At 34.8% G+C, this 24,833-nt stretch overlaps 1 protein-coding gene across 5 annotated transcripts in view; it reads right to left on the reverse strand.

The window, feature by feature from the left end:
* CDK13 (cyclin dependent kinase 13) overlaps positions 1–24,833 on the reverse strand; it is a 106,586-nt gene that overhangs the window by 47,450 nt on the left and 34,303 nt on the right. For 3 of the 5 annotated variants that reach the window (XM_063113904.1, XM_063113900.1, XM_063113903.1), the window contains exons 5-6: positions 22,971–23,141; positions 20,226–20,291 (exon numbers count right to left, since the gene is read on the reverse strand). In XM_063113904.1, coding sequence (XP_062969974.1) covers positions 20,226–20,291; positions 22,971–23,141 — 237 coding nt within the window. The remainder of the gene's footprint in view (positions 1–20,225; positions 20,292–22,970; positions 23,142–24,833) is intronic. The other 2 variants (XM_063113901.1, XM_063113905.1) reach the window with 1 other exon arrangement.

Consider the following 24,833-nt stretch of genomic DNA (forward strand, 5'->3'; position numbering starts at 1 on the left):
AATTCATTAAGAAATACCAAACTGTAAAATTCTCTGTATTTTAAAAGCACTTTCAATAAAAATCAATGGTTGTTTTAATTCTTTCGCTGTGGGTACACTTAACTTGACAAAATAACTCTAAAATTTACCTCGAAGAAAACAAACCAGAGTACTGGCCAAAACAGTTCTGAAAATAAACACTTGCCCTACTAGAAATTAATATGGCCTGTCATACTGTAGGGACAGACAGAACAGTCTATAACATACACCAGAAAACAAATCCCAGATATACATGTAATAACTATAAAAACAGCCATTTTTTAAGTCATTGCAAAAAGAATAAGCAAAATGGTATTTGGACAAATATGTAGTAGCCTCATAAGGAGGTGAGCAGTTATACCAAAGTCAAAGCCAATAAAAAGTTGACAGATTTCACTAAATAAAAATTTAGAAGCACTGCATAAGAAAACAGTATGAAATAGAGGTAAAAGGCAAATGATAAACTGGCAAAAAATGTATTTGCAATATATAATAAATAGATTAATATATATCCTTAATATAAAAGGAGGTCTTGCAAATCAGCATATAAAAAGACCAATCCCACAACAGAAAATAAGAAAAAAGTGAACAGGCAATATGCGAAAGAATATTTATGTCCAAAAAAAACACATAGAAAATATTTAATCTCACTATTAATCAAAATATACAAGTCAAAGCAACAATATACTACATTTAACTAAGAGGAAAAGATTTCAGAAAACAGTACACAGTATTAACAAAGGTGTGAGGTAAATAGATACTGTTATACAGTGCCAGTAGTAAATCGGTATAAATATTTTGAAAGTTTAATTTGGCAATATGTATCAAGCTTTAATTAGAGAATTGCAAATTAAAACAACAATGAAATACTACTATATACCTACTGTAACTGCAAAAATCTAAAACACCGACATCACCAAATGCTGAAGAGAATGTGCTGTAACAGGAACTCTCTCGTTCACTGCTTGTGGGAATGCAAAATGGTACAGCCACTTTGGAAGGCAGGTTGGCAGTTTCTTATAAAACTAAACGTACTCCTACATACGATCCAACAATCCTTGGTATTTACTCAAAGGAGTTGAAACTTACATCCACACGATTCCCTGCACATAAATACTTACAGCAGCTTTGTTTGTAACAGTCAAAACTTGGAAGCAACCAAAATGTCCTTCAACAGGTGAATGGCTAAACAAACTATGGTACACCTAGATAATGGAATATTATTTGGCATTAAAAAGAAATGACCTTCAATCCACAAAAAGACGTGGAAAAACCTTTAAATGCATATTGCTAAGGGAAAGAAGCCAATTTGAAAAGGCTATATACTATACGGTTCTAACTATATGACATCCATGAAAAAGCAAAACTATGGGGAGGAGGGTGGGGGGTGGGGGGTGTGAATCAGTGGTTGCCAGGGGTTATGGAAGTGGGAAGGATGAAGGTGAATTTTTAAGGCAGGGAAACTATTCTATATGTATTTGTGTGTCTCTATCAGATTCTCTGTCTCTGCCTGACTGCCTGACTCTGTCTTTCTGACATACACACACACAGAACACACACATGCATGCTCCCATATTTTCTCTCTCTCTCTCTATATATATATATATTTAAATTTTTTTTATTATTTCTATTTCTATTTCTAATTTTTTTTTTTAGCACAAAGGTACATACTAGGCTAACACTGGGTTGGACAGAAAGTGGCAAATGAAAGTAGGAAATTTTTTTCTTAATATATCTTTGCATTCTTTCTATGATTATATTAAACTCATTCTACTTTTGTACTTCTTAAAAATGAACTTTATTTTAAAAAGAAAATTATTAAAGAATTTATAGTTAAAAGTCCCTAAAATAAGAGATTTTAAATTCAGTAAAAGCTGGTCACAATAAGCTCTATACTTACAGGCACAGTAAACAGTGGCACACCTTGTTTTATTGCACTTCACATTACTATGCTTCGCAGATAGTGCATTTCTTTTTACAAACTGAAGGTTTGTGGCAATCCTGCATCAAGCAATTCTTCAGCACCATCTTTCCAATAGTATGTGCTCACTTCATGTCTCTATGTCACATGTTGGTAATTCTAGCAATATTTCAAACTTTTTCATTATTATTATATCTGTTACGGTGATCTGTGATCAGTGACCTTTGATGTTACTCCCTATTCCCAGAGACATAAAAATATTTAAATCAGGCCAATTACCAACCCTACAGTGGCCTCTAAATGCTCAGGTGTAAAGAAGAGTCACATGTCTCTCACTTAAAATAAAAAGCTAGAAATGATAAAGCTTAGTGAGGAAGGCATGTCAAAAGCCAAGACAGGCCGAAAGCTAGGCCTCTTTCACCAGTTAGCCAAGTTGTGAATGCAAAGGAAAAGTTCTTGAAGGAAATTACAAGTGCCCCTCCAGTGAACTCAAGAATGACAAGAAAGCAAAACAGCCTTACTGATGACATGAAGAAAGTTTTATTGGACAGGAAAGAAGATCAAACCTGCCACAACATTCCCTTAAGCCAAAGCCTAATCCAGAGCAAGGCCCTAACTCTCTTCAATTCTATGAAGGCTAAGAGAGGTAAGGAAGCTGCAGAAGAAAAGTCTGAAGCTTAACAGAGGTTGGCTCATGACATTTAACGAAAGAAACCTTCTCCATAACGTAAAGTGCAAGTGAAGCAGCAAGTGCTGATGTAGAAGCTGCAGCAAGTTATCCAGAAGATGTAGCTAGATCACTGATGAAGGTGGCCACACTAAAAAACAGATTTGCCATGTAGATGAAACAGCCTTATGTTAGAAGATGTCCTGTAGGACTATCATAGCTACTAAGGAGAAGTCAATGTTTGGCTTCAAAGCTTCAAATGACAGGCTGACTCTCGTTAGGGGCTAATGCAGCTGGTGACTTTAAGCTAAAGCCAATGTTCATTTACCATTCCAAAAATCCTAGGGCCCTTAAGAATGATGCTAAATCTTTCTCTACCTGTGCTCTATAAACAGAATGACAAAGCCTGGATGACAGCACATCCGTTTATATTATTATTTACTGAGTATTTTAAGCCCACAGTTGAGACCTACTCCTCAGAAAAAAAGATTCCTTTCAAAATATTGCTGCTCACTGACAATACACCTGGTCACCCAAGAGCTCTGATGGAGATGTACAAGATTAATGTTGTTTTCATGCCTGCTAACATAACACCCATTTTGCAGCCCATGGATCAAGGAGTAATTTCACCTTTCAAGTCTCAGTAATTAAGAAATGCATTTTGTAATGATATAGTAGCCGTAGATAGTAATTCCTCTGATGGATCTGGGCAAAGTTTATTGAAAACCTTCTTGAAAGGATTCAGCATTCTAGATGCCATTAAGAACTTTTGTGACATGCATGGCCAGCCCAGCAGCCACCACCAAACTGCTGCAGGAAGTACCCCAGGCTCTCCTGAGCCAGGGCAGTGGGGGGCCAAGGGCCTCACTCATGCCCCCCAACACCCGCAGCCAGCCCAGCAGTGACCACCAAGCCACCATATGAAGTGCCCCAGACTCTCCTGAGTGAGGGTGTGTGGGGGGGCCCTCAGGCCTTGGCCATGCCCCCCCCAACATACGCAACCAGCCCAGTGACAACCACCAGGCCACCACAGGAAGCACCCCGAGTTCCCAAGCTGGGGTGGTGGGGGGTGAGGGCTTTTGCCACACTCCTGACATCTGCGCCCAGCCCGGCAATGACCAAGCCACTGCTGGAAGCCCCGCAGTCTCCCCTCTGGGTATGAGGTGGGGTACCACAGGCCTCAATCCCACCCCTCCTCCTTCCTCCATCACATTTCCTTCACCTTTCCTCTCCCCCTCCCTCCAAAATGCTTCACAAACAACATCCTAGAATGTAAACAAAATTAATAAAATTACATCATTTTCTTAAAAAAAAAAAGAACTTTCGTGACAGACAAGAGATCAAAAATATCAACATTAACAGAAATTTGAAAGAAACTGATTCTGACCCTCACAGTTAACTTTGAGGGTTTTCAGTCTTCAGTGTAAGAAGTAACTGCAGATGTGGTGGAAGCAGCAAGAGAACTAGATTTAGAAGTAAAGCCTGAATATACTGCCGCAATCTCAAGATAAAACTTTAATGGATGAGGAGTTGCTTCTTATGGATGAACAAAGAAAGGGATTTCTTGAGAAGGAATCTACTGGTGAAGATACTATGGGTAGTTGAAATAACAGCAAAAGATTTAAAATATTACATAAACTTAGTTGATAAAGCAGTGGCAAGGTTTAAGAGGATTGACTCCCATTTGGAAAAAAGTTCTACTGTGGGCAAATGTTATCAAAACAGCATAGCATGCTACAGAGAAATCTTTTGTGAAAGGAAGAGTAGATCGAAGTGGCAAATTTCAATGCTGTCTTACTTTAAGAACTTTTAAGTCACCCCAGTCTTCAGCAACCACCACCCTGATCCGTCAGCAACCATCAAACTCAACACAAGACCCTCCACTTGCAAGATTATTATGACTTGCTGAAGGCTCAGATGATAGCAACAAGTATTTTAAATTAAGGTTGGCACATTGGTTTTTTTAGACATAATGCTATTGCACATTTAACAGACTACAGCATAGTGTAGACATAACTTTTATATGCACTGGGAAACCAAAAAATTTGGTCACTGGCTTTGTTGCAATATTCATTTTATTGCTGTGCTCTGGAACCTGCAATATCTCCAGGCTATGCCTGTAACAAGATGTACAGAGAACACTACCAGGGGAATAAATGATCGTGTTACTTGCATTTCTGATCCCTTTCACTAAATAGACCAACTAGTCATTATTGTTCACTGTAATTAAATTGAATCCTTAAATGTCTGCTCTACCAACAGGTCTGTAAAAACCTTAGTAAGATGTCAACTCAAGCATCTGAGGCCTTGGAAATCACAATGGACCTGACTTCTAATTGATGGTAACCCTCCCATCAACCCCAGAACAATGTTCTGCTGCTGGGACATTCTAAGACCATAAGGCTGTTTCAAGCTGGACAGCCCTAATCCGTACTACTTGTTCACTGGAATGTTTATACTGAAAGTGACAGAAAACTCAGTGCACAATGACTTCAACAAAAAAGGTAATTTATCAATATTCTAAACGTTCTACTTTGGATATGGAATAAAAGTGAACTTTTTCGAAATCCTATGGCAACAAGAGCCTAGGTTCCCTCTCTCCATTTCCCAGTGCTTGCTCTGTTCTCAGAATCTGTACTGTCTTAAGATGGTTGCTGCACCAATAGCCCCTTCTATCCCTCAGGCTCACACCTCACACCTCACTCTGTACGTGAAATCTCAGCAAAAATCTCAACCTCATGGACAAGAGAACCGTAAGGCTCTAACTGGCCAATCTGAGTCATGTGTCCTTAGGAATGGACTAGGCTCCACAGCTACATGAACTGAGAACAGAGAAAAAGTAGATCCTCAAAAACAAAATAAAAAGCCTAAGGCTACTTACTATACAGAAAGTAAGGTAAAGAGGAAGTAGGGTAAGTTGGTGGTGGGTGGCCCCAAAACATGTTGAATACAATATCCATCCCAAAGCAGAGCCAATATCAAGTTATACGTTAGGACTACATTGTCCCTTCAAGAAGGCATTAGTCACATATGGCTACTGAATATTTGAAATGTGGCTAGACCCAGCTGAGATAAGATGTGCTACAAGTAAATATACAATACACAGAAGGCTTTGAAGATTTACTGTAAAAAATTGTAAAATATCTCAATAATTTGATACTTGGGGTTAAATAAGATGTTAATAAAAATATTTCACCACCTTTTTACTTTTTGAAAAGGAGTTTCTAAAAAATTTACATACGTGGTTAGCATTATATATCAGAAAGACATGAAATCGCCTACCTGACCAGTTAACAGCTTGGAGAGATACCGGATTAATTCATATATAAGTTGCAATAGCTTGTTGTTTAAAAAGTTAATAAAATACCTTAAAACAAATAGCTCAACTATCACTTTAAGTACTACAATATTTTATTACTCAGATTATTTCCCAATTTTTTCCCAGTATTTTCATTTTAAATGAAGGCTGGGAAGGAAATGTAAAACAATCATAGCAAAGGTCTATGAAATCTAGTTAATTCACTCTATGCCCTTCCAATAGCATGTTTTGGCCTTTTCAAGAAGAAAATGCTTTAAGTAAAAAATCCTTGTAGAAAAATTGAATAAATTTTGTGGCCACTTATGAGGTCATTAATAGTTTAGGAGGGAAGAGTAACATTCAAATTTTTTTAAATAGTATTTTTACATAGGATTTCTTTCTCTTTCAATTCCAATGGTGAGGTATTTTTGTTCTCTAGAAAAGACACGGTAGCTATTATCACTTCTGCTCCTGAGATACTCTCCCCACATGGTTAGCACTTAAGAGAGATGCTACTAGTGCCTGTGACTGCTAACCATAGATAAAGAAGAATCAGAGCAAAAATGAGGGAAAAACAATGAAAGGCAGATAGTACCAAGAAGCGAACCTTGAGTAGCTTCTCCATTACTACAGACAAAACCTTGGCTAACTTTGGCAACCAAAAATTCCTTCACATAGAAAAAATACCTGTTAGCAGAATTGGTTTTAAAACCAAGAGAGAATAAAGCATGTTTTTATGAATTTTCTTCTCAAAGTATATAAGGCAAAAAGGGGGAAACTACACTAAGAAAATAAACATTAAATTCAATGGCACATTGATTTAAATGAGATGAAACTAAATGTTGCAATTAACTGACTCCCAAAAAGTTTTTCACACATGACCTAAACATTATGGAAAGCAAGCTGAAATCACAACTAGTGCCATTTATAAAAATGCATCTTAAAATTCTTCAATAAGGGCCGGCCCCGTGGCTCACTCGGGAGAGTGCGGCACTGGTAGTGCCGAGGCCACGGGTTCGGATCCTATATAGGGATGACCAGTGCACTCACTGGCTGGGCATGGTGCGGACCACACTGTGCTGAGGGTTGTGATCCCCTTACTGGTCAAAAAAACAAAATAAAACAAAACAAAAATTCTTTAATAAGATTATCCCTAATGAGGTGAAAACACCATTTCAAGAAAAGGATATGAAAGGCCAATCAACTTTCAATTACCCACTCTAGAAATTATCTGTATTAGCCTAGATCCTTCTTGTTAAGACTAAGTCCACAAAAGCTGGAAAGTAGACACAGGAATGGTAAATGTGGACCAAAAAAACTACAAGTTTATATTTGCAAATCCTAATCTACATGACTTTAAAATTATACATTTTCTATAAACTTTATACTATATCAATTATTTTGAAGTTTTATCTTTGTGACTTTATTCAACAAAACAACAGAAGTTTATAGTTTATAAGTACAAAGAAAAATAAGAGTTGCTGATATCAGAAGCCTCATAATGTAGCACTGTGGACAAATATATAAATAAAATAACTGTAGTATTATAATGCTGTAATTGATAGGTTTAAAAATGCAGTGGTATCCTAAAAGACAAAACCTGATCAGGATATCAGGAAGAGATATTTAAGGTGAGATTTAAAGCAGGACTAAGAGCAAGCAAACTGATGGGGGTAAGGGGAATGTTGAGGTTGAGATACTTTTATGAAATATGAACATGGAGATATCTAATGAATAGCTGTAGCTATCTGGAACTCAGGTCTAGAAATATATTTATGAGGTAATGGCACAGAGAGAATGGTAAAACCACAGAGCTACCAGAGTGTCTCAGAAGACAACCACCAAGGACATACTCCCAACGAACACCAACAGTTAATGATAAGGCAAAGAAAGAGCCAGTGAGGAAAACTATGAAGCAACAGCAAGAGAGGGAGAAGCAAACCTCAGCAGCTCTCTTTCAGAAGACACAGGAGATATGAGAAGCCAGTCAACATAATAAATGCTGCCCATGTCAAGTAAGAAAAAAACTGAGAAATTGCTATTAGTTTTGGCAAGAAATTATTAGTGTCCTTATCTTTATAAAATAGTAAGAAAATTCAGACCAATGAGTGAATGACAGAGTGAGGAAGCAGACAGCAAGTGCTGATTGCTCTTTCATAATGTCTGGCAACAAAGAAGAAACGACACAGAGTAACGATCCACAGGAGACTCAAATTAGAGCAAGATTTATTTTGTTTTAAGACAGGAGAGATCTGAGTAGGGTTAGTGCTGAAGGTAAGCAGCAGAGGAGAGGGAATGGTTGAAAATATAAAAGAGATAACACATAGCAAAGTTCCTAAGAACCTGAAGGAATCTGCTCCAAGTGGAAAGAACTATTACTTCCTGAGACAACAGAGCGAAATGAATAGAGTGAAATAAGTATCTGGAAGCTAAAAGTTAGGAGAGTGAGTCCCTACCTGGTAAGTACGACCTTCTCTGCAGAGAATGAAGCAATGTCTTCTATTTAAGCAAAAGGGTATATAAGCTAAACAGGAATCACTGCTTTGTAAGATGGAAGGAGGGGCTGAGTAAGGAAAAAAAAAAAGGATGGTCTAGTATCCCTGATGTCCCAGCTTTGTTGACCATCAATCTGAGGCAAAAATAATCCATATGGTTGTAATGACTTTTCTCCAGTAGGTTTAGTATTTTTAAAAAGTGACTAATCCAAGGCCAAAGGTTAGGGTAGGTATGGCACTGAAGGACAAAGTATCAAGAGGTATGAGTTTCTTGGCCAGAGTCTTAGGATATCTTTATTATAAGTCCAATATCCTTACCTTAAAAAAATGTATAATCAGAATTGGGAGTGGGAATACATGTGCACCTGACCTCAAAATGTGAGTTCCAAATTTTCCCATAAGTATACCATGATAATTAGATTCTCTACATCCTATTAAAATCAAACAAACTGAAATGACTATCTGCTTGAAACAGAATATTTCTAGTCACTATTTTTTACATATTACATACCTGTGTATCACAGAATGATTTGGATTTTTCATATACCTCATTTCCTTGTCCATTCCTCATAGATTTGGTATGAGGATTAAATGAAACAATATTTGTAAAGAGTTTAGAACAGAACCTGGCCCACAATAAGCATTATATATATATTTAATTAAATAAAACATTAATCCATTTTTTTAAGATGTTAACTTTCTAATTAATATTCAAAAAAACCAAAAGTATGTTGGCTCTACTTTTTTTAGTAATGTTTTTATAATTTTCAGGAGGTCTACCTCTAAGAGAACTGTCTGCAGTTAAAACCATCAAAATTATAACATTTAAAGACTAGCATGTAAACTGATCTTTGGGGATTTCAGATTATTTTATAACTTTTTAATATGTTTAAAGCAATCTTATCTTTCAAAGTTACCTTGCTTTTTAACACTTTACCTACAATTTATTTCACCTGCAGCCATACTGTCCCATCTTAAAAGCATATTTGTTATGTTTAAGCAACTTTTATTTAGCTTAATTATGAGTGCACCATCTAACTGCCATCATTTAATGTAGCATCTGCTGTAAGAGTTGGAGGTACAGTGAGAAGTATGTGCTACCTCAATTAAATTCCAGGTCAAATGTAATCACTGTACATTTTATGGGTAGCATGCCAGTTCAGCCTTTCTTATACAATGAAATATATTGGGGGAAGAGCCGGGGGAGGGGCAAAGCTTTAAAAATGAACAGTAAAGGTGCATGCATGGAGGTATAAATAAAGAGAATCCTGATAAAGTGGCTGCTGCAGAAACAACATGATAAAAGAAATCTTAATTCATGCAAGTTGAAAGTTTGTCAGTTATAATAAATCTAGAACACAATATAAAATTCCGATTCACTTTCAGAAAACTCATTTAAAGCCAGAGACAAGTAAAAAACGCTTTAAGAAGATGCAAAAATCATTCAATTTCTGTTACCCATATATGTGTAAAAATAGATAAATCTTATGTTACGTTTGTTAGAAAATCCCATTATGCACTAAAATGATCACAAAATCTCCCAAATTGAAAATTTGGTGCCTGAAAACCCAGGAGTGAAATGAACTTAAAATCTGATGTACAAGCCCAGTGATAAAGGACCAGTGAGTAAATAATTATTACCTACACTAAAACAAAACTAAAGTTAGAAACAAAAAAGAACACTAAAGTTAGAACATTAAAAGAGGGTATCAGTGTAACTTTCTGCATCCTAAATTAAAAAGTCATAAAACCATTATGATTCAGCATTTCTGCGACCAACGCCCACTAGTTCTACAGACAGAGACCAATTTGAAAAGGAAAAAAGTAGGCATAAGCAGACTTGGGCCTATAAGTCACTAAGGAAATGCCATTAAGAGAGAAGCCTACTTGCACTTCAGAGAGCCATGGGAAAACAGGCTCGCTCACCAGATTATCTGCTCCTTTAGGCAGTGAGGATGAAGTAGACACTAATGGATGGCAGAAACTAGGTCTTTAATGAGATTCCTATACCACTAAATCAACCAACCCTAAGCCTGCCCTATCTGTGGATCTCTTCTCACATAAGCCAATAGATTCCCATATGGTTTAAAACCATTTCAGTTGGATTTTCTGTTATTCTGCCCAAATCATCCTGTTACGGTGTGATGGTTACTTTCATGTGCCATCCTGGGTAGGTTGTAATGCCCAGTTGCTTGGTCAAAATCATTCCAGATGTTGCTGTAAAGGTACTTTTCAGATATGATTAACATTTAAATCAGTAGACCTTGAAAAGAGAAGATGACCTTCCACACTGTAGATGGGACCCACACAATCATTTGAAGAAAGCCTTAAGAGAAAAGACTGAGGTCTGCTAAAGAGGAAAAAATTCTGCCTCCAGACTGCCTTCAGACTCAAGACAGCAACATCGACTCCTGCTGGAATTTCCAGCCTGCCGGCAAGCCCTACAAATTTCAAACTTGCCAGCCCCCAAAATTGTGTGACCTGATAATACAAATCTTTCTCTCTATATAAATATACATCCTATTGTTTCTATTTCTTGAAGTAATAAACTCAATTGTTTTCCTTAAGTTTATTACATTTTAACAGAAAAAACATTTTTTATAGCTTTGATATCCATCACCCCCAAAAGTTTCCATGTGCTACTGGAATATACTTAATATAGAAATTAGATTAAACTTTACCTTTCCTTTGTAGACTTTTTTCCAGCTAATAATATATAGTGTTAACAACTTTCCTTATAATTTAACTTTTACATAATTTTAAGAGTTATATGACTTTCAATGGTAATAATTATATGCCATAGTTCTGTTCAGTAACCCTCTATTGTTAGATTGTTTCTAATGTTTTGTCATTGCAAACAATATAATGAAGACCATTCTTGTAGCTATGTCTGTAACAAGTCATAATTACTTCTTTGTTTCCAAAAACAGAACTGCTTAAAGAACACATTACCTTTTAAGAAATAATAATTATTATTATAATAGCAACATAAATATTTATCTAGCATATAGTATGTGTCAGGTACTATATCATGCTCCTAAATACACTCTAAAAGTTATAACAATTTTTACTCAGCATTACATTAATATACCCCTGTCAATGATCCAAACCCTGAGCAATTTTTTAAAAATCCTTGTCTGTCCCCAAATTAACATTAACTTAATTCCAAGTCAAAACTCCATCAGTAAGTTTTCAGACCTTATATCCATCCAAATGCATAAAAATAAGCAAGATCTTTTTTAAGGGGAAAAGGGGAGAAGACCTTTACCTACCAGAAACTAAAATATACTATAAGGCTGCAATAATTAAAACAATATGGTATGGTAGCAGGACATACAAAAGGATCAATGAAACAGGAGAGCCAAGAACATGTGGGAACTTTATATAGGCTAAAGATGGCAAAACAGTACAAGATAAAAAAAGATTTAAATATCTAAATTTAAAAACATATATATAATAATAGAAGTAGGAAAAAATACACAAAAAATTCTTGTAATTTTCCAGAGTATTAGGCCTTCTTAAGCATGAGACAAATCACCCCACCTCAAAAAAAGCCCCCAAATGGACAGACATGACACATAAAAATTTAGAATAACAGAAAACATAGAAAAACAAAGTTAAAGACAAGCAACAAAAATGGGGAAAATTATCTACAACACACGAAACACATGAAACATTAATACCTGTATTTTAATAAATCTCTCTAGTCAATAAGAAAATGTCAAAGGAAAAGGCAATTCACAGAAGAAATGGCAAAAATACTTTACCTCACAAGTAAAGAAAAAAGTATTAATTTCTCAGGCAAAAACATATAATCAATAATACACTGTGTTTCAGTAAACTAGGTACTCACAAAATTTATTAGAATGTAAATTGGAATATAAGCTTTTTATAGGTTAATTTGGCTGTAACTATTAACAAGAAAAGATCTATATCATTTAATCCAGCAATTCAACATTTAGAAATATATTCTACAAAAGTACCAAACAAATACATATAGATTTACATTTAATGATGTCTGGTAAAGCACTGTTAGTAAAAGCTAAAAAACAATAACCTAAACATCCATTTATAGGGGACAGCCTAATAAAATAAAATACATCCAAGGGACAGAACTACAGAACTCTCTTTTTTAAAATTGCTGCATAAAGGCAAAGACATCCATTTTACAGAATACTGCATATTATATCCTCAATTTTGTAAAAACTAATGAATAATGTGTATACTTGTTTCACACAAAAAATGTCTGGAAAGAAACAAAAAAGGGGAGACTGCTGTTTCTTCATTGTTGGCCATAGTATTTGCATCTGGTACACATGCATATGTCCCCCTTCTACTCATTTACGCTTTTTATTTCTATACTTCCAATGTTTTAATTAAACCAAATGTTATTTTTATAATTACTAAAAAATCAAGAGAAAAGTTCCTTTAAAACACTACCAGTTTTTGATAAGTAAAAAATATATCCTGTTTAAATTACATTTCTTTTATTATAGTAAGCCTGAATATTTTTTCTTACATTTACTGAAAAAAATTTTTTTTCTTACTGCCTGTTTATGTCCTTTTACAGTAAACCTTCTATGAGCTATAAAGGAGAATTGTACCTCTGTGCTTAAAAGAACAGTTACACCAAAGCTCACATTTCTTTTCAACATCAGATGATATACTTCTAAAGATATAACACCTGGCATAATGCCCCCAAACTCTAACATCTGATTTTCAACAAAATTCTAAACACAAACTAGAAGAAATAAGAAACGTGAAAGTCTTGTGTGGTAACTGAACGATGGATCAATCTGTTACACAAACTATTACAGAGGTGAAAATACATCATATATTTCATTTAAGCTTCACAATAACCCCCCAATTATACTTATGTCCTTGTAACACACAGAGCTCAGAGGCATTAAGTACTTTTTGCCCATGATCACACAACTACTAAGTAACAAAAGGAAAACAATCTTCCAGTCTTACTGTCTCATCCTTTTCACCACAAAGATACAACAAATAATTTATTAGCTTCCTCAGAGAGAGCTCAAAAACTGTAAAGCAATATAATGACTATCTTTTATAGTTTAAATAACCTAAATGCTGCTCTGCCACTTCCACCTAACTGTAGAATTCTGTCTCTTCTTCTTGGCCTTCGTAATCTCAATGTCAGAGTAACTGCTCCTTAAGTTCCCCTTCTGCTCTCCATTTCTAACCTACACCAAGGCTTCTGGTATTTGCATCTCTTATTGCCTACCCACTATTTTTAAGTTTTTGAGGAATTTTTTTTTTAGTGTCACTCTTCTCTCTTCCTTTCACTGCCTATTTGGATTTGATCACAACCAGTGACTCACTTTTCTCCTCTGGTGGGTTAACCAATTACTCACAGCTAGTCAGATGTAACTGAAGTTCTTCACTTTTCTTGACAACATACTATTAATACTTAGATTGCTTCTAAGCTTTCAAAAAAGGTTTACTTTCACTTTTTTCCCCCTGAAACTTCTGGATCACCACCATTGCTGATATCTGATCTCTACATAATGAAATTTCACTAGAGGACCAAAACTGAAATATTAATTTCTTCCAAACCTCCATCCTCTCTGCCTAATAATAAGCATTCTATATGCAGAGCTAATTCTGCCCTCACAATCTACCAACAATTTATAGTAACAGCCAACTTTGCTGTGGTGCTTACTATGTGCCATATTCTAGGTGAAGTACTTCACGTGCATTATTTTAATAAATAATCACAACAAACCTATGAGTTAGGTATTATTACCCCCATTTCCCAGATGAGGAAAACAGAGTAGACAAAAGAGCAAGGATTCAAACTCATGCTCTTAACCATTACGCTTACTACCATTACCATTACCTTATAACACCTGTCCCCAAAGCATGTATCTCTTATTTATGTATTCATGAAATACTGAGGAAAGGCACTCACCCCTTTCCATTCCTACCCACCCCTCCCCTATTTTAAACTCCTGACTCTCTGTCCTTTAATTTTAAATGTCAACACATGGTACTAACATTACATTTTCTTATAACCCAAAGAAACAATCATTCCAAATTAAGATTTTTTTTTTTCCTTTAAAAGGATTATTTGGTATGTCTTCACAAGCATGAAAGGTTTATTTGATTATCCTGGGAAAGACCACATCTCTTTTATAAATATTTTTCTTCTCAATTCAATCCAAAAATTTATTTACCAATAATTTAAGAAACACATGGAGACCAAGGAAACCAGATGGCTGGATAAGTTTCTAATGTAATTCAGTTAAAAGATGAACATTCTTACTAGGCAAAAAACATTAATAAAAACACTAATACCCTAATTTTAAAAATGGGCAAAGAACTGAAGTAGATAATACATGGATAAAGAAATATAAATGGCCTCTAAGTAAAAGAAGCTGTTCAAGCTCCATGGTAATAAAAAAATACATGTCAAAAAGAAAGGACACTGATGGAGTTTGGATGTGTTGTCCCTGCCAAAATGCATGCGGAAATTTGATCCCCAATGTGGCAGTGTTGGAAGCTGTTTGAGTCATGAGGGCGGATCCCTCATGGATGGATTAATGCTCTCTCTAGGGGAGGGGGAATTAATGAGTGAATTCTCACTGTATTAGTTCCTCCAAGAGCTGGTTGTTTAAAAAGACCCTGGCACCTCCTCTCTCTCTTGCTCCTCTCTCGCCATGTGATCTGCTTGTACCCACAGGCTGCCTGCCACTTCCCGCCATGAGTAGAAGCAGCCTGAGGCCCATGCCAGATATGGCTGTCCCAGAAAGCCTCATAAGCCAAATAAACCTCTTTTCCTTATAAATTATCAGTCTCTGGTATTTGTTATAGCAACACAAAATGGACTAATACAGATACCATTTTTGCCTATCAAACTGCCAAAGATTTAATAAAATCACTCTAAATGCTGGTTGAAATGCTTAACAATACGGTACTTTTTTTTCTTTAAGTAAAAGTTATTTAATATTTTAGCTCCTCTGCATAGCATTTAAGGTCAAGCACGACTTTGGGCACTAACCAACTACCTTTTCAGGCTCAGCTTCCATAACAGGCACCCCATCCCCAATATTTCTCTTTCTCAATTTACACATTTTCATCAGACCACAAAATTCTTGGGAGTTAGTTGTAGTTTTTTCTTAAACAGCAGCTTTGTTGAGAAATAACTCACATGTCATCCATTCCCCACTTAAAGGATACAATTCAACTGGTTTGAGTGCATTCACAGAGTTGTGCAATCATCACCATCCAACTCCAGAACTCTTTCACCTTGCAAAACTGTAACTCTGCACCCCCTCAACAATAACTCCTGTTCCTCCCTCCCTCCAGCCCCTGGTAACCATCACTCTACTTTCTCTCCATATGAATTTGACTACCCAGGTACCCCATATAAGTAGAATCATACATACAGTATTTGTCTTTTGTGACTGGGCTTGTTTCACTTACCATAATATTTTCAAGGTACATCCATGATGTACCATGTGTAAGAATTCCCCTCATTTTCAGGGCTGAACAGTATTTCATTGTATGTACATACCACATTTTGCTTATCAATTCTTCCATCCGACGACACTTGGATTGTGTCCACCTTTTGGCTACTGTGAATAATGCTGCTATGAACATGAGTTTACAAATATTTCTTTGAAATGCTGATTTCAATTCTTTGGATACATACCCAGTAACAGAACTGCTGCATCACAAGGTAATTCTATTTTTAATTTTTTGAGGAAGCAGCACACTGTTTTCCACAGCAGCTGCACCACTGTACATTATCACCAGCGATGAGTAAGGGTTCCAATTTCTCCACATTCTCACCAATACTTGTTATTTACTGGAGGTTTTTTTTGTTGTTTTGTTTTTCTTTTAACAGCCATACTAATGGATGTGAAGTGGTATTTCACTGTGGTCTTGACTTGCATTTCTCTAATGGCTATGGTGCTGAACACCTCTTGGCTATTTGCATATCATCTTTGAAGTAATATCTACTCAGATCCTTTGCACACATTTTAATCAGGTTGTCTTTTTATTATTTAGTTGTAAGAGTTATTTATACATTCTAGATATACATTCTAGATATACATTCTAGCTCCTTGTCGGATATATGATTTACAAATATTTCCTCCCATTCTATGGGTTATCTTTTCACTTTTCTTTATAGTATTCACTAAAGGACAAAAGTTTTTAATTTTGATGAAGCCAAATCTATTTTTTCTTTTATTGCTTGTGCTTTTAATGTCATATCTAATCAGGCTTTGCCTAATCCAAGATCACAAAGATTTACTCCTATATTTTCTTCTAAGAGTTTTATTGATTTTAGTTCTTACAAGTCATTGATACATTTTGAGATAATTACTGTGTATGGAATGATGAAGATGTATCCACAACTTCATTCTTTGCATGTGGATATCCAGTTGTCCCAGCACCAGTTGTTGAAAACCTATTCTTTCCCACTGAACTGTCTTGGTACCCTTGTGGAAAATTAACTGACCTTATATAAACGTGAAGGCTTATTTCTAAACTCTTAATTCTACTACTGATCTATATGTTTATCCTAATGCCATTACCACACAATCTTGATCATTCTAGCTTTGTAGTAAAATTTGAAATCAAGAAGTGTGAGGCCTCCATCTTTGTTCTGTTTCAAGATTCTTTCGGCTATTCTGGCTCTCTTGAATTCCCATAGGAATTTTAAGATCAGCTTGTCAGTTTCTGTAAAGAAGCCAGCTGTGATTTTGATAGGAATTTTGTTGAATATGTAGATCAATTTGGGAAGTATTGCCCCCTTAATAATATTAAGTCTTTCAATCCATGAACATGGAATGCCTTTTCATTTTTTAGGTCTTTAATTTCTTTCATTGACATTTTCTAATTTTCAAGGTACAAGCCTTACACTTCTTTTGTCAATTTATTCCTATTTTATTCTTTTTAAAGCTATTGTAAATTAATTGTTTTAATTTCACTTTGGATTGTTCATTACTTGCATACAGAACAAATGATTTTTAAAAAAAATTTTTGCATCCTGATCTTGTATCTACCACCTTGCTAAACTCATTTATTAGTTCTAATAGTTTCTTAGTGGATTCTACAGGATTTTGTATATTTTCACATATACACGCGCACACACTAAAATTATCTTTATAATTTTACTTCTTCCTTTCTAATCGGGACACCTCTTATTTTCTTGCCTAACTGCCCTGGCAAGGACCTCCAGTACAATACTGAATAGAAGTGGTAAGAGCAGACATCCCTGTTTTTCATAGATGCCCTTTATCAGGTTAAGGCAGTTCCCTTCTCTCTGTCGGTTGTTGAGTGTACTACTCTATGTCTGGCATCTTCTTTCTGAAAAGCAACTAGGTAATACGTGTTGAGAAATTTCAGAGTTGAAGTCCTTTGAATCAGTAATTCTAGTTCTATTGATCTATTTAAGGGAATAACAAAATGGGAAAAAAAGTTTTTATGAATAAGGACGATCAGAATGAAAGAAAATCTGGTTCCACTGTCTATAGACCTACTGACTACTAAGACTGATGGGACATCTGCCCATTATATAACACCTTTACCCTCACCACTTCATTTCTAACCAAACCAGTAATTCACAACTGATTAGGAGGATTTTCCTAGCAGATAAAGTCTCTTCTTTAGCTAAAGGTATATGAATAGCTGCAGGCACCTGCTAGAATCTCCAAGTATAAAATTTCAATACATGAAACTGTACTGAAATGCCTGAAAGAACCTCAATATGCAACAATGGAAAATAAAATATAATTCATACAAATGACATATTATGCCATTACAAAAAGCATGTTATTAAAGAATGATGAAAGAAGCAAAACCTCCATTTGGTAATAAATAATCACATAAACTTGAGAAAAGAGACACTAGGGAAAAATACAGAAAAATGATAGTGATAAAATCTGAATTGCTTTATTTTCTTCTTTATACTTTATTTTCTAGATTTACAATACACATTACTTTTATAATGAAGTAAAGAAAATCTACACATTAATGTTCTTCTTTCTCCTCTTCTGCCCCACCCAGGAAAGGCTACATACTCTTTAGTAGTAGTACTACACAAAAAGAAGGAATAGGCTCTTAAAACTATAAATCCCTGACCTTATACCTTAATTGAAAATTTCACATAAAATTCCAGATACAAATAAAATGTAGAACTTAGACTATTTTATAAGTTCTATATTTTATATGACATAAGAATCACACAATATAGGCTGTCCCCAGTATAGAAAAAATCTAAACTTACAAGTGACTTTCAACCCTGACTCAATATGCTGCTGAAGGCCCCACAGGTATAGGAACATTTTATTTTTAATAAAAATAACCTGAAAGGTCATTTCTCTTTCTTTAAGTGAAAAAAAGACACACAGTTTATAATTGCTAAGAACAGACTCCTTAGCAAAATTTTCTTACACACTGCCACAAGCATTTACTGTAGAATATTGTTGTCTTGATTTTTAAGAAAATTCCAAATTGACATGCTCAAATTTCCTCACTGTGCAAAACACTAATATTGAAAGTATTATAGCTAAACTAATTTATGCTTAATAATTATAATACAGATTTTTGGTTGCCCAGGATATCATGTTAATTTTAAGTATGAAAATACTTTGTTGGAGTGATATTATCATTTTAGCATTTCATTTTCTTTTAATCTGAATACTGAAATATTTACATCTTGAGATGGAGATCAGTGACTCAAGTTTTTATTTTATGCTGCATACAACTGCAAAACAAAAAGTTTTCTCTACCCAGAGAATTGTAAACTGCATTAAAATTTTTAGTTTTAAGTGAATATTATTGCACTCATCTAGAAGTGTTTTTCCTTAAGTTTATAATCCACAGTGGAAGGATGAAAATAACAAAGCAAAGCTGCTGTTGCAAAATAATTCAGACTCTAGTTCAAAGAATTATTAAAAAACAGACAAAAAGGCTCAAAGATTCCCTCAAAGCTATTAAAAATAGATGGGACTACAGGAAGATTGAAGAAGAGTTAGGAGAAAAATTCAGAATTTGTTTTTCCCTGTCCATTCCCCCAATTCATTCAGAAAAAGCTTCTTCAGCATGTAAGTTTTTGAACAAAAATACACCCATGATTCGGTGATACTACTTAACCCTGTGGTTTTTTTGCTTTTGTTTTTTTTGACCAGTAAGGGGATCGCAACCCTTGGCATGGTGTTGTCTGCACCACGCTCAGCCACTGAGCCCACCAGCCATCCCTATAAAGGATCCAAACCCGTGGCTTAGTCACTACCAGCGCCGCACTCTCCTGAGTGAGCCACGGGGCCGGCCCAACCCTGTGTTTATTTAAGGACAATGATTTCCTTTTTAAGATCAAATAATATTTCACTTTCAATTTCCATGATTAATTTTTCCCCATTTTTAAGCAGAGCTAAGTTTTAAAAAAACGTTTACAGTGTTTTTCTTATACAACTAATCGTCTGTGTTATAATAATACAAATGTTTATATTTTTATAAGTTAATATTTTTGCTTGATTTTTGCATTATAATTTTCATATTTAAATTGTTTTAAATCTGTAGTTTCACATTTTTGTTTTATAAATTCTAATACACTCATATTAGACTAGCCCACAATATTAAACCAATGTTCCCAAACTTTTTTTCTGCTCTAGTACGGCAATCAAAATTAGTATAATTAGTTTAATGTCACAAAGCAAGCACAGACAGGATTAGAATCCAAGGACTCCAAAAATCAACTGCCTCATCATGGTTTCCATCAAAATTATTAGACTCTGTTTATAACGGAATACCTAAAACTGGGTAATTTATAAAGAAATAGAATTTATTTCTTACAGTTCAGAGGCTGGGAAGTCCAAAGTCCAGGGAACACATCTGGTGAGGGCCTTGTTGGTGGTGGCTCTACAGCAAAGCAGGGTATCACATGGTGAAATGGCAGGAGTGAGAGAGCAAGCTAGCTAAGCTTCTCAGTTGCTCTCCTTTTAAAGCCATTAGAACCACACCCACTATTCCATGAATGGATCAATCCAATCACAAGTACACAGTCCTCACAATCTAATCACCTCTTTAAGGTCCTGCCTTTCAATTACTGTATAGAATTTCCCACCCTCTTAACAGTTACAGTAGGGATTAAGCTTCAATAACTTTTGGGGAGGACATTCAATCCACAGCAGCTATGATTTGTAAAATACAATGCTAGGCATTATAGAGAACAATGCTAGGCATTACAGAGAAATCAAAAAAAACCAAAAGAAAAACAAAGGATTCAGGAAATTTATAAATTGGTAAGGAAAATAAATTGTGACCATAAATATAATACAAGGAAGACTACACATATTTTTTGTTTTCAGAGTTAGAAGTCTTTAGTGTTAAAGTATGGACAGGATTACAAAAAGTAGAGTTCATTTATTCATTCAGCAATTAGTCATTCAGCACTTTCTATGGTCCAGCCACTGAGCTAAGTAGGGGGTATAAAAGTGAATAAAACTGGTATAGTTCCCTTCTTCATGTGGAGAAACAAAGAGGTAACAAACCAATGTACAGCTGACCCTTAACAATATGGGTTTGAAGTGCATGGGTCCCATTATACGTAATTTTTCTTCAGTAAATACACCTACACTACTGTAAATGTATTTTCTCTTATGATTAATGACATTTTCTTGTCTCTAGCTTACTTTATTTAAGAATACAGTATATACTACATATAACATACAAAAAATGTGTCAATCAACTATTTCATCAATAAGGCTTTCAGTCAACAGCAGGCTCTTAGTAGTTAAGTTGCTGGAGAGTCAAGTCATATGTGAATCTTCAACCATGCAGGGAGTCGGTGCCCCTAATCCCTACATTGTTAAAGGGTCAACTGTAATTATTCTCACTTACTGGAAAAAGTTATTTTAAATTGTGTCTGTCCATATGCCGTGAAATGCAGGAGGCGTGGTCAGGTAAGGAATCATTAATTAATGAAGCCACATTCAGGCTAAAATCTTGGTGGTGAGAAATCAGCCTTTCAGAGTGAGAGAGTGAGAGAGAGAGAGAGAGAGAGAGAGAGAGAGAGAGTGTGTGTGTGTGTGTGTGTGTGTGTGTGTGTATTTGGCGGGGAGGGGGGATGGATTTAAGCCTAGGGAAGCAGCATGTGTAACGATTTTAAGGCAGAAAAGTTTCTTGGCATATTTGAGAACCCCAAACACCAATGTAACTAAATCTTGCTGAGCAATCAAAAATAGCATAGATGTGACTAGAGATGTAGGCAGAGAGATGATCCCACAGATCAGAAAAGCAGGATGTCCACAATATGATGGAGCCTAAGCAAACATACTCATTTGGCTGGAGCACAAGGTTAAAGCAAAACAAATAACATTTGCATACCTCCCTCATGTTTAAAGCTCTCAATTTAATTTTTACAACACAGTAAGAGAGATAATGTTTCCCTATTATGGATGAAGAGAAAACAGACTCATCAGGGCTTGCTAATAATAAAGTTGTACTCATAATATACCAAGTCTCAAATCCCAGACATTCTAACTCAAGTCAAATCCTTTCTACTACAAAATAAGAAGTAATGAAAAATAAGATTAAAAAGACAAGCTGGGTTAAATGTCAGGCTAAAAAGTATAGACTATATTATGGACAAATAACAAGTCACAATTAAAAAGATGATTCTGATCCCCACACTGCATACAGGATACAGGATACTTCTGCATACAGAAGTTCCTTTATGCAAAATAATTTCCATATGTTACAGGCTAGAAAATGTAGTTTTAAATTATTCCAAAATAATTTCCATATATTATACAATCATTTTTTAACTGTACTTGCTCCCCATAAGACTGAGAGAGAGAAAGAGTGTGTGTGTGTGTATATAGGAGCTGAGGAGAGAAGGCTAAGTACTGTGTTCAATCAGAACATACCTACTTTAATCTGTTTTATATTACATTCAGTTTGAAAAAGAATTTTCTTGTTTGAAAAGCATAGACTATAAAGTAAGTCTTCTCTGGTTCCAAAGTCTTACTCTAAAGATCTAAAACATAATGGCAGTAAAGCATCTCTTTTACCAATCATATGCCCTGTGATAACTACTTTAATGATCAGGCTAATTTCTTACCAGCTTTTCTGCTAAAAGCCAATCATATACCACAATAGTTTATTAAAGGTAATTTCAAGTAAGATTCTTGCCTCCACACTTGTACAAATAATATACACGTCTACAATAAAGTTTGCTTGTATGTTAGCTACTTATAACATAAAAATGTAGGGTAAATATACTTATACTACTATAAACTGTTTTTTCAATCTCTAAAAAATGAAGACTAAAAACTATATATTGATGCTCAGAAAAACAAATATTACTAGTGAGTACTTTATACTATCACTGGTATATATGCTTTACTTAGCTGATTCAAAAACCACTAAAGTAAGTAAAATAATTCAACTCTACTAAATTTAAAAAAAAGAGTTTCACACTAGGGTAAGAGGTTCATGTACCTACTAATTACTCAAATGATCAGAATAACAAAATCTACAGATCAGCCACATCAATCATGAATACAAAGAACTGGTTATTTGAATATGTACACATACCTTTGTCCTTCTTAAAATCCAAAGCATCTTCTTTATCAGTCACTATTTCCTTCATATTGATAATACTCTGGTGGGTAAGCTGCCGGAGAATTTTAATTTCTCGAATTGCTGTAATTGGAAAGCCTTCCTTTTCATTATCCAGACGTACTTTTTTTAAGGCCACCATTTCTCCTATTAGAAAATTAAATAAAATCAGTTTACCAGCTGACAAAAGCACACATCATTTTTCAATTTAAAATTAATTTTAATTCACAATTTACTTAATTCATAATTTTTGTTCCTACATTTGTGGGTTGAAATTACAACCCACAAATATATATCCGTTTCCAACATACCAAAAGATAGTATTTGCATTTCAAGAAATGAAGTCTCTCACTAAGTAAATCATGGAATATTTACACAAACCATGAAATACTATATAACTGTTAAAAAGAATGATGTAGGTCTACGTGTACTGATATTTATGCTCTCCATTGATATATTTACTGAAAAAAGCAAGATGCTGAAGAGTGGGTACATTACACTGCCATTTATATTTTTTTGGTTTTGTTTTTCCTTTTTTTGGCAGCTGGCCTGTACAAGGATCGAACCCTGGTGTTATCAGCCCCACGCTCTAACCCACTGAGCTAACCGGCCAGCCCCAACCATTTGTAATTTTAAAAAGTGAAGAAGACAAGGGTAAATAAACTCAATACACTAACCGGCCAGCCCCAACCATTTGTAGTTTTAAAAAGTGAAGAAGACAAGGGTAAATAAACTCAATACACTAATATATGCATAAAATCTCTCTGAACAGAGGAGACAAACTTTACATTGCACAGGTGAGAAAATATGCCCAGATGTATTACTTGCCTGAAGCTGCCCACTTACCTAGTAGTGAACTGGGATTCAAATATCTGGTTAACTGTCTTAAAAGTATGTGTTCTTCCCCACTACACTAAATTGCCACATAATTTAGATATGAGTGAGTTTTGTATCAGACAAGACCTAAATGGTAAATAAAACATATATCTGCAAAGCCTACTGTAAAAAAAAAAAAAAAATCACGATAATAAAGGTTTGTTCATTCCACTTCTTTGGAGAAAAAAAGAATTCTGTTCTTACAAATTTTCTAAAAGAAGGAAGTTTATCTTTTTAATCATTAAAACTTATTTTACTCATTTTTATATGTTTTCCTATAATGAAGTATGATTCTTTGTTGTATTAAACGGTTTTTAAAAGTTAAAATTTAATCTTTTTGACAATACATCATTATAAATCAATTACTACTCTATGTAGTAATTGCCTTCAGGAGTTTCTAACCATAAAGCTGACTCCCCTATATTAAATGGCCTCAATTATCTGTGCTATTTTAATCTTGGTATATTCAACAAGAAATTATGAGTAATAAGTACATATTATTTAGTAAAGAGTACGCATTATTTAGTAAAATGCACAGTTTATGACACAGCTACTTTTTCCTCTCCTATGAGGCCTTTTAAAACTTTGTCCCAGGTTCCTGACTATGTTCTGAGAGATTAAACTACTAAATCTGGCCTCCAAGGGCAGTTTCTACAGAAAAAAAGGTGGGTTTTTTTTGGTTAAAACAAAAGTGTTGTGCTTAATACAAAAACAATTTACTACTAAAACTAATTCAGGTCAAGATACTTTTATCCCTTATTACTAAAAGTGTAAGAATATTTACCAAAAAAGAAAACAAACAAAGAAACAAAACTCTAAATCTCAACATACAGCACATCACAAATACCAAAGGATCACTTTAAAAAAATCATTTATACACACCCACTTACATGTACTCATATCTTACACATAAGTGCATATAAAGAATAAAATTAAAATCAAAATGAATTACAAAAGCACAAT

This window comes from Cynocephalus volans, chromosome 11 (genome assembly GCF_027409185.1).
Source record: "Cynocephalus volans isolate mCynVol1 chromosome 11, mCynVol1.pri, whole genome shotgun sequence".
Taxonomy (NCBI): Eukaryota; Metazoa; Chordata; class Mammalia; order Dermoptera; family Cynocephalidae; genus Cynocephalus; species Cynocephalus volans.